General features: G+C 40.2%; 1 protein-coding gene across 1 annotated transcript in view; it reads left to right on the top strand.

The window, feature by feature from the left end:
- LOC106611501 (ecto-NOX disulfide-thiol exchanger 2) overlaps positions 1-12,079 on the top strand; it is a 284,053-nt gene that overhangs the window by 232,746 nt on the left and 39,228 nt on the right. Inside the window, exon 9 of the mRNA XM_014211765.3 lies at positions 6,990-7,095. Coding sequence (XP_014067240.1) covers positions 6,990-7,095 — 106 coding nt within the window. The remainder of the gene's footprint in view (positions 1-6,989; positions 7,096-12,079) is intronic.

A 12,079-nucleotide genomic window follows, 5' to 3' on the forward strand; every position in this document is an offset into this window, starting at 1 on the left:
ACAAATGCTGCATTAATTACCACAAACACGTTTCCCTCTTTAATGGAGGGTGTTCAAGTGTGGCGCTGCTGTCATTTTAGGGCCAAACGGGTAAGTTTGATCTGGGTATAAATCTCTGAGGCCACCAGTGTGTAAACAGCAGATGTGGTGTGTAATTAACAGCCTATTCTCTGTCTCACAGTAACACTGACACGGTCACCATGGATCACAGGCTGGAGACGGTGTATCTCTTCTATGGATATCCTAGTGCAGGAGATAGATTACAAACTAGTGGAACAGACTCATTACAAACTGTTGATGCACGGTGGCAGTGTATAGGTGTTCTGTAAAGTGAGAATAATTTTTATGTGCAGGTCATGTGTAACTGACGGTATACAATTTGATGGGTAGGTAGCTGTGTGTTTGGGTGTGTGTATATCATGATGGACTCATTCAGAGGTATAGCTGGTATGTCTTGATTTCAGACTGTAGAGACTCTTCTGCTCTAAAGGTAGGTGTGAGGTGGTGTGTGTAGACAGGTAACATCACTCCTCACTAAGAAGAAAATTACAATTTAAGCCTAATTTATACCATACGTATATACGCAACACAAAAACCCAAGTTCATTATTGCAGGGTTGCACTTGTCTGTGTACGTTTGCTACATAACTATGCAGGACCACGGTTTTGCATAGATAATTGTAGTTATTGTGTTGGGTACTGACTAGGGTAAAAATTAGGCTTAATACACATAAACATGACATTGTCTTTTTATTTTTCACAGCATGGAGCTAAAACATCCCTACATGCATCTCAATGAAGCTCTATGTGAATATTCATGTGTTAAAAACACACAGTTACAGTATAATACAGTACAATCCCCTGCAGAGCTATTAAAATGCTAATGACACCAGGAATAGAACTCTGGAGAGTTAACAACTCTTGGCTGTGAATATTCAGTTATTGTGATCCAGCAACACTATTCCCTACAGAATCATAAACATGCTAATGGTGATACCTGGAACTGAGCTCTAAACACAGATGTATCACCTTCTGTTGTAAGTGTAGATGGCTTAATGACGCAGGTTTACCCTGTCATATACTACTGTCAATGGACATCTTTGTCGTCACCAGGGCCAATCTTCTATTGTTCTACTGGACATAATCTCTGTCGTCACCAGGTCCAATCTTCTACTGTTCTACTGGACAAAATCTCTGTCGTCACCATTGCCAATCTTCTATTGTTCTACTGGACATAATCTCTGTCGTCACCAGGTCCAATCTTCTACTGTTCTACTGGACAAAATCTCTGTCGTCACCATTGCCAATCTTCTATTGTTCTACTGGACATAATCTCTGTCGTCACCAGGGCCAATCTTCTATTGTTCTACTGGACAAAATCTCTGTCGTCACCATTGCCAATCTTCTATTGTTCTACTGGACATAATCTCTGTTGTCACCAGGGCCAATCTTCTATTGTTCTACTGGACATAATCTCTGTCGTCACCAGGGCCAATCTTCTACTCTTCTACTGGACATAATCTCTGTCGTCATCAGGGCCAATCTTCTATTGTTCTACTGGACAAAATCTCTGTCGTCACCATTGCCAATCTTCTATTGTTCTACTGGACATAATCTCTGTTGTCACCAGGGCCAATCTTCTATTGTTCTACTGGACATAATCTCTGTCGTCACCAGGGCCAATCTTCTACTCTTCTACTGGACATAATCTCTGTCGTCATCAGGGCCAATCTTCTATTGTTCTACTGGACATAATCTCTGTCGTCACCAGGGCCAATCTTCTACTGTTCTACTGGACATAATCTCTGTCGTCACAAGGGCCAATCTTCTATTGTTCTACTGATTTTGTCAGACCTTGAGTCTCAGGGATCAAGTCCTTAGAGGAATATTAGAGATCTCTTATTGGGAGTTTATTTATTTATAGACAGTGTCTTTCAATGCAGAAAGACTGTTGTGGCGTGTGTGTGTCACTGTGCTGTAAATGGAGAACAGTGATGTAGCAGTCACACAGTAATCCATCAAAAATATTCCAACATTTCCCCAAAATTCCCAGGTTTTCCAGAAATCCTAGTTGGATGATTCCAGATTTCCTGTTTATTCCATACTGATTCCAGGAATCTTCCAACCAGAATTTCTGGAAAACCTGGGAATTTTGGGAAGTATTTTCCCACCCTACAGCAGTATCTTTATTGAAGGTCTGTTCTGTATTTGTCAGACAACAGGATGCACAGAATAGCAGGACTGAAAGATTGCAGAAGTTTCACTGTCAGTCTGACACCATCACAACAAACATCTGCTACCTTCCATCCATTCATTTATCCATTTGCCTCTTCACACAGTCACTCATCCATTTACCTTATTTATCCATTTACCTATTCAGATCCAGCCATGTATCTATCCATCTATCCATTCCACGAAATGGGTGCCTTTTGCTTCCCTTTGGTATTTTAAGTAGAAATTATCCACTGATATTGAATTTTAAAAGCTTGTTATTTTAAATCAAGTGCACTTTAATACACACCACATGGATCATTTAATAAATCAGATTTTTTATATGAATAAAGGATTAAGTAAGGGTTTTCTCTCTTTTTGGTCTATTTTCACATCAACCCTCTTCGCTCAATTAATTTTAGGAAAACCTTATTTTATGAAACTTTCATTATGTGTGAAACATTTTTCATTCTTAATTTCGTGAACATCATGTGATCCCATGCTCTTCACCGCATGAGGAGTATTGGCCAATCTTCACCTTAAACCTCAACCTTGTTAAAGGCCCCACAGTAACTTAATCAGTTTGATATTATATATCAGTTTATTTGTACAAAGGATACTTGATCAATGAGAAAATGTTGGATTTATCACAAACATGCCTTTAAATAATATACTGAAAAAAATATGAATGCAACATGCAACAATTTCAATGATTTTATTGAGTTACGGTTCATATGGAAATCATTCATTTGATATAACTTAATTAGGCCCTAATCTATGGATTGTACATGACTGAGAATACAGATATGCATCTGTTGGTCACAGATACACTGTATATACCAACGTATGTGGCCACCCCTTCAAATTAGTGGATTCGGCTATTTCAGCCACACCCGTTACTGACAGGTGTATAAAACACAGCCTTGCAGTCTCCATAGACAAGCATTGGCAGTAGATTGGCCTTACTGAAGAGCTCAGTGACTTTCAATGTCGCACTGTCATAGGATGCCACCTTTCCAACAAGTCAGTTCGTCAAATTTCTGCCCTGCTAGAGCTGCCCCGGTCAACTGTAAGTGCTGTTATTGTGAAATCAAACTTTATTTGCCACATGCGCTGAATACAACAAGTGTAGACTTTACCGTGAAATGCTTACTTGCAAGCCCTTAACCAACAGTGCAGTTCAACACTTTACATGTTGGGTTTATCTTTTTACTCAGTGTAGTTACGCAGTTGCATAAGTGTCTGTGACAGGGTTGACAGTGTGCAGATAAAATGCTCTTAATTCATAGGATTTTAATGCATGTGATGGGGAAAGTGTTTGTCCATAGGCTAAACATATTCTACATGCAATTGAATGTGGAACGAAAATATATTTGAAAGTTAATTTCTTAAAAATGTGCATGTCCAAAAGGCACCTATTATGTGGAACAACCCAACACATCTATCCATCTCTCAACTACACATATTTGTCTTCTGGTACAGGGTTTCCCAACTGATGGCCGGCGGGTTTTATTTTGCCCCCAAATTTTCTGAGCCAAAAAGTTGGATTTTTGTAATTTTCATTGTTGCACCAGGAAATCAGCTCCAAGTGATTTTAATTTTGGAAATCTGCTCCCAAGTATTCCCACTCATAATAGAGTGACACGCGATCATATACAAATGTAAGCAAGGTTTGAATTATTCTGATTAAGTCAAATATTATATCTGTTTGGGATTCTTGCGGTCAAATTGTAGTCTACAAATTATTTGTAATTATGTTCCGGCCCCCGACCGTCCTCTCAAGAAAAAATTGGCCAACGGCTGAATTTAGTTTATGATCCCGGGTCTATTCTCTGCTACCACTGCTCTTATTGTCTCAGGATGCGCCCCAAATGGCACCCTAATCCCTATATAGTGCACTAAATTTGAGTAGGGCCCTCTGGTCAAAATTAGTGCACTACATAGGGAATAGTATACCATTTGTGCCGCAGACTCATTCTTCCTACTCACTGCACAGACACAATAACTTTAAGCAACGCAGCTAGGGCTGTGGTGGTCATAACATTTTGTCAGCTGGTTATTGTCATACACAAGACTGCGGTCTCATTGTAATTGACCGTTTTAACATAAACACGTTTAGTATCTCCAGGCCTCAACTCATACAAGCTGATGCGTAGCTTTGTAATATGTACATTTTTAAAAAGTCAAAATATATTGAATATACACCATCACAATAAATCCATTATTTATTTTAGTCAGATCTGAAGAAACATGATATGAAGAAAATGTATTTCAGAAGAAGAGAATATGAGTTGGCCTACTGTATGTTATCTCACTATGCTCCATGTTCGTTTAGCTGACAAGATATGCTTATAAGTCCCACGCCATTATTTTATATTATATGATTTTATATTAAGAAGAATGTAATTGAACTTAGCTGAATAAAATATAAATATATTTTTCCACATATGAAGTGTCAATGTTCAGCATAAAAGTGATCATTTGAAACAGGTCCTATACTCTAGATTTAGAGTTATTTGGCAACTTTAGTTGTGAATGATGCAATCCTTAGAATGTCTTAGAAATCAAAACGTATATGGGCTACATGATGCTATTGATGATTTGAGAAAGTAGCAAAAAAAGCTGTTCTTTGACTTAGGCTGCACAGCTGAACCCATACTAGTATGTAAAATTTGTTTTGATTTTGAATGGTCCAATTCACCTGCAGCTCCTATCCACTGTGACTTTGGTCAGGAAATAGACCCAAACAAAAAGCTTATTTCTCTCAAATGTTGTGCACAAATGTGTTTACATCCCTGTCAGTGAACATTTCTCCTTTACCAAGATAATACATCCACCTGACAGGTTTGGCAAATTAAGAAGCTGATTAAACAGCATGATCATTACACATTTGCATCTTGTGCTGGGGACAATAAAAGGCCATTCTAAAATGTGCAGTTTTGTCACACAACACAATGCCATAGATGTCTCATGTTTTGAAGGAGCGTGCAATTGGCATGCTGATTGCAGGAAGGTCCACCAGAGCTGTTGCCAGAGAAATTAATATAGATTTCTCTAAGCCGCCTTCAACATTGTTTTAGAGAATTTGGCAGTACGTTCAACTGGCCTCACAACCTCAGACCACGTGTAACCACACCTGCCCAGGACCTCCACATCCAGCCACCCGGACAGCTAATGAAACTGTGGGTTTGCACAACCAAAGAATATCTGCACAAACTGTCAGAAAGCATCTCAGGGAAGCTCATCTGCATACTAGTAGTCCTCACCAGGGTCTTGACTTGACTGCAGTTCCGCATCGTAACCAACTTCAGTGGGCAAATGCTAACCTTCGATGGACCACTGCAATGCTGGAGAAGTATGCTCTTCAACTTTATCGAGCAGATGGCAGACAGTGTTTATGGCATCGTGTGGGCAAGCGGTTTGCTGATGTCAACGTTGTGAACAGAGTGGTGGTGGTGGGGTTATGGTATGGGCATGCATAAGCTACGGACAACGAACACAATTGCATTTTATTGATGTCAATTTGAATGCACAGAGATACTGTGTTTAGATTTATCAGCCGCCATCACCTCAAAATTTCAGCATTACGATCATTACGACAACGTGTTCCAGTTCCTGCCAATATCCAGAAACTTCACACAGCCATTGAAGAGGAGTGGGACAACATTCCACAGGCCACAATCAACAGCCTGATCAACTCTATGTGAAGGAGATGTGTTACGCTGCATTAGGCAAAAGGAGGTCACACCAGATGCTAACAGGTTTTCTGATCCACGGCCCTAAAAAATGTTTTACGTACAGTATCTGTGACCAAAAGATGCATATCTGTATTCTCAGTCATTAAATCCATAGATTAGGGCCTAATGAGTTAATTTCCATTGAAGTGTAGCTTGTAGCAGTGTAACTTGATCTGATGGAATGGCTTGTCCGGCACTTTGTAAAAACCAAGACTGCATTGAGTGAATGTTGGAAGGAGATCCTGGTTCCTTTCTAAACATAGCAATGTGAATGCACACAGGACTCGGACCACAAAATAGGTGAAGTGAAGTGAAAAAGAGTTGAGTCCACATTCAAAGGCAAAGGATTGAGATTGGTTATTTTAAAGAGGACTATGTGTGAACACACCCTAAGGGGAAGTTCACCCTACTCTGAGCTAGACACAGCCAACAGCACAGTGGCTACAGCAGTATGCTTATAGGACAATTATATCAGTACAGTTATACTCAATACAGTATAGGACATACATTACATGCAGGCTGCTGCTCTCTGCAATTTGCTGTCCCATCAGTGCAGCAGAGGGAGAACTCAGTCCTGCTCTGAGACCTGTCATCATGTCTTATCTCATCTCCACTCCTCATGTTCTCTGTGTATCGCTCTGGGTAGAAGCTGCCTTTAGGTACAGCTCTAGGATCAGCTCACCCTCTCAATATCCTAAACGTACCGATATAGATGGAAAGCAAATCTGAACCTTTAAATCAGTTTGCACAGGGAACTTCAACCACTGTGTGTGTGTGTGTGTGTGTGTGTGTGTGTGTGTGTGTGTGTGTGTGTGTGTGTGTGTGTGTGTGTGTGTGTGTGTGTGTGTGTGTGTGTGTGTGTGTGTGTCTGAGTGTGTGTGTGTCTGAGTGTGTGCGTGCGTGTCTGTGAGCTTTCAAGTGTATGCACTGCATGTATCTATCTGAATGTGTATGTGTGTTTGAGCCATGTCTGCAGCTAGGCTACCCAGGAGGAGTTTGTTCAGAAGGAACATTGTCATAATCCTGTTTTGTTTTCCTCCAGGAGATCAGAAACATGCAGAATGAAGAGCTGATGGGGATCAGACGAGAGGAGGAAATGGAGATGTCTGACGATGACATGGAGGATACACACAACCCTGACGAATCAGGTACACACACACTACACACACTCCTGATAGAAAAACTAACATTAACTACACACACCACACACACTTTTGGCATATGGCTCCTTCCTTTTCTTCTTAGTTGTAGAATAGATCTGTAGCTCAGCACTCTGTCTCAGTGTCATCAGCTCATTCACTCTCTAAATGGACAAATTAAGTTGGAGAGGAGACCATGCAGAGACAATATGGGCTTCTCCAGACTGTCGAAGTCCAATACAGTGGGGGATTAGCTCTTCTAGACTAAAACCAAATCGAAACTGTGTAGAAATGATAATAGACTTACATTCATACGGTTTATTGACTATGCCCAGCTCACTAATACAGTGTTTTCTCTGCAGTCATTTAGCTGTGGCGCTGCGCCACGGCATAATAACATAAACAAATCTTTCTGCTGAGGTGTACTTTGAAGATACTGGAACAGTCCACATTTAATTTTATTTTGCAAACAAAATAAGTATTGAATAGAAAAATCTGACAACCCCATAGTAGAATAGTAAATCTATTTACCTATCCAGCTTGTTGTGTGAGAGAAATATTCCTTGAGGCGCATTCAAGTTACGAGTGCCATAAGGAGGGAAATTCAAGAATTGAATAAAGGCTGCAAAAATAGGCTACCTTTATTTAGCAGGGTACTCAAACCTTTACCAGCCAACCGGATTAGACATTATACGGACTACGTATGGTCTAATGAAGGAAAGTCTGAATAAATGTGATAATGAACTGATAATTAACTGAATGATCAAAAATAAATTGGCCTACCTGCTTGCACTTTCTGCAGGATGTGTATCCATCTACCGCATTGTCCTTCCAAACTAGGGATTTCACTCTAGCAGCACCTGTTTCCACGATGGTGTTGTAGCCTATTCCCTTATCGTAACCATTCTTTTTTTTTTCTACGGTTAGGCCTACATTAGTCATTCTCGTTTGAGCTAAGCTATCCAGGGAAAGTAATCTTGGTAACGTGTCATATTCTCACTTGGGGAGAGGGAAATAAACTCTGCGAGTGGACATATTAGAACGTTTTAGCACCACACGAATGAGGGACAGTTCCCAGGTCCACACACACTCAATGGATGAGTGGCTGGTAGCCTTATGTCTGCCTCACTGCTCATAGAATGGAATTCGCAACACAACAAGCTACTGGGTTTTTTCAAAGTGTTATCTTGATTTAAGATGTTTCCAACCCGCAATGCAATTGTTCTGAACCTAGAGCCGTCCCACAGGTTGAAAGAATGTTGTCGTTCCACCTGTCAGCGGATTATTTTGTGGCTCACCCACGGGGAACCGTGGGTATCCGACCCCATGCAGGACTCTACTAATGATTAGCCCAATAGGGTAAATACAGATAGGCAACCCCATGCTTCAACCTATTTATTTATAGCCACTATGCTGCTTCTGTTGGGCTACAGTTGATATTGCTTATTCCTAATAGCATACCAGGCTATATGCGTGATCCAATATGTGAAAATAATTTGTAAAAATAATTTGACCAATTTCTGGAGGTGGAAATAAAATTTCCACCTCCAGAAAATGTTATTGTTTTGTTGGTGTGTTTTGTTCAGCAATCCAACAGACAGACGAAAAATCTAAAAAGTACAATATAAGTTCGTAGAAACATGTCAAACGATGTTTAAAATCAATCCTCATGTTGTTTTTGTCATAAATAATCAATAATATTTCAACCGGACTAAAGCTTCGTCAATAGAAAAGGAGAAACAAGAAAGGCGCGCTCCCGATCGCACGCTGGACTCATGTCTTGAAATTTCCACTGTCCACTCATTAACAAGATTCAAAAGGCACTCGCACATCTGAGCAATCTTGTTACAGGTGCATGGCAACAGTTGAAACAGGATGAATGAAAAAAGGAAACCGCACACTGTTCTTGATAGTATCACTGATATTTAATAAGCTTACGTATCGGCCTAACGGCCTTCGTCAGAGCTTTTGTGAATTTTCAGAAAACAGCACCTCTATGTAGACCTAGCCACACCCACATCCGTTCCACGTATGGAAAGGGGTTGGAGGCAAAGGAAAAATAAATAAGCGCTACCAAACATAACAATATGCATTTCACAAATATTACAAAAGTGTATAGACAAGACGTACCGAACACGTCCATAAAATCACAACGAGGACATAGCAAGTTTTCATTAATCATTGGGTACATCATACGAAAAAACAAAGTAATCTTAAATAGGAACATATTTTAAATTCACAACATAACATACATAGGCATTTCATCATTAAGTCCTTTAGGAAATAATGTCTGGAGGGTGAAAATCCAAAAACATTCTCTTTTGCTCAGAGTATTATTAATATCACCTCCCCTGTCTGATATCTTGACTTTCTCTATACCACAAAATCTAAAGGTAGAAATGTCATGTTTTAGGTCATTAAAATGTACTGCGACTGGATAATCCCTGTCGTTTCTCCTGATTGAACTTTTATGTTCACTAATTCTCTGTTTGAGAGAGCGGGAGGTTTTATGTTATTAATCGTTGAGCATGTGTCGAAGGAAGCAAAAGAAGTTGAAGTTAAGATTAGCGAACATGAGGTTGTGATGAAGGAGATTCTAGGCCTTAATTTTACAGCCATAGACGACGCGATCAACCAGTCCATTGGGAAATACAGAGACTCTCTACAAGCAACAAAGATCAAGAAATATCAGCGTGACACAGAGGATTACCAGTTTAACCAGGTGTATGCATGGGAAGGCCCAAGGACAGGAGTACGGAGAGGCCGACGTAGGGACGCACCACTGATTGAGGGACGCAGATACGCAGCAGCAGGAGGACATGGAAATGTGGACACAGAGGCATCCACCGAGAGCGAATTCCCTACAGACAGTGACTCCAGCTATCATGGCACACAGCCGGTTTTTCTAGCCCGGAAGCAACACAAGGCTCTACGAAAGAAAAGAAACGATGTTGGAGAGGCAAGCGGTCGAAGAGGAGACCAGGATCACAGGCCGTGGACACGGAGCTACAGCAGGACGCGGTAATTAACCTCTCCAAAAAAGACCTTACTGACGCTCAAGTCTCAGTCTTATCTAAGGGTCTCTCTTTTGTACCTACATGTACAGATAAACCATTTGATACGAAAGTAGATCTGTTCAAATTCTTCCGTAAGATTAAACTTAAGCATGTGTTTTCACAAAACACTGTTTCGGGCCAAGAAACACATAAACGAACTGGCACACATTTTAAGCCCAAAAGCAAATTCTGTCCCATAGTTAACAATTCTTCGATTAATACCTATTGTAGGTTAGTCGAACAAGAAGCCATGTCAGTGTATACGAGACAAACAAACCACATTCAGAAAAATCTTACTAGAACAGAAGAACAGGCACTTAATGAATTAATGAAAGATTCATCGTTGGTTATTAAACCTGCAGACAAGGGGGGTGCTGTAGTTGTTTTAGACTATGAAAAATATAAAGAAGAAATTCAGAGACAACTCAGTAATGAACGTTTCTATAGAAAACTAAGTGTTGATCCCACACAGGTGTTCCAAAGGGATATATGCTCTAGTTTGGAGCAAGCCCTATTAAACCACCTTATCTCAAAACCTGAATATGAATATCTCTGCTGCAAATGTGCCATACGTCCATGCCTCTACATTTTAGCGAAATTAAAAAAACCTAAAAAACACATCAAGGCAATTATCCAGGCAGACCAGTGGTTGCAGGAATAGGCTCAATGCTAGAGCCATTGTCGAACTTTGTAGACGCTTTTATTAAAACTCATGTGCAAGCATTGCCATCATATGTAAAAGACTCTATAGACTTCATAAACAAGATCTCACCAATAACGGGTTTGAAAGAAGACTGTATTCTGGTCACATTAGATGTCGAGAGTCTATATACCAGCATTCCCCATGCGGGGGGCTGGCAGCACTAGCTCACTATTTGGGAGACAGAGATACTAATGAATATCCACCAACAAACTTTATTTTAGAGCTGGCAGAATATGTTTTAAAGTATAACTATTTTAGGTTTGATGATGAATACTACCTCCAAACGAATGGAACGTCGATGGGCTCCACATTCGCTCCGAGCTATGCTAACCTTTATGTGGGTCTATTTGAAGAACGTTTAGTCATTAACAAAAACGAAAATCCATTTTTGAATAAAATCCTGAAGTGGTATCGATATATTGACGACATTTTTTGCATATGGGAAGGAACTGAACAAGAGCTGTCAGATTTTATGGCACTACTCAATGACATGGATCCCAATCTCAAATTTACTATTGAAAGTGACACTCAACGCGTTCATTACCTCGATATGTGGATTGAGAAATCAAATGGAACCCTGTTTACAACTCTGTATCGAAAAGAAACAGACAGAAGTACTCTATTACAGGGGGACAGCTTCCACCCTGAGCCATTAAAAAGAGGACTTCCTAGAAGCCAGTTTTTCAGACTGCGCCGTATATGCTATTCCAATGATGATTATCTACAAAAAGCAGCGGAGATGCGCACTAGGTTTCTAAGAAGAGGCTATTCGCCACAATGTGTGGATGAAGCTCTTCATTTGGCATTGGGAAAAACACGAGATGAATTGTTACAAAAAAGACCAGCTAAAGCAAAAGAACACTCCGTTATGTTCACAACCACATATACTTTGAATTCGCGAAAAGTGGGAGGTGTGGTTAAGAAACATTGGCATATTTTATCATCGGACCCACCTTTGCCGGCTGAATTCAAGAATCCACCACTCATTGTGTATAGGAGAGGTCGCAATTTGCACGATAAATTGGTTCATGCCAACTGCCAGCCACGAAAGAAAATCAGCCAGGCTCTTTTACGCCCGCTACCAAATGGTAGCTATAAATGTAGAGGATGCACACAGTGCAACAATATGATGAAGTGTGAATATTTCTGCCACCCACACACAGGAAAACGGTTTCAAATTAACGATATCATCACGTGCACCACCACCCATGTTATTTACATTATTAAATGTCCA

Source organism: Salmo salar, chromosome 09 (genome assembly GCF_965601325.2).
Source record: "Salmo salar chromosome 09, fSalSal1, whole genome shotgun sequence".
Taxonomy (NCBI): domain Eukaryota; kingdom Metazoa; phylum Chordata; class Actinopteri; order Salmoniformes; family Salmonidae; genus Salmo; species Salmo salar.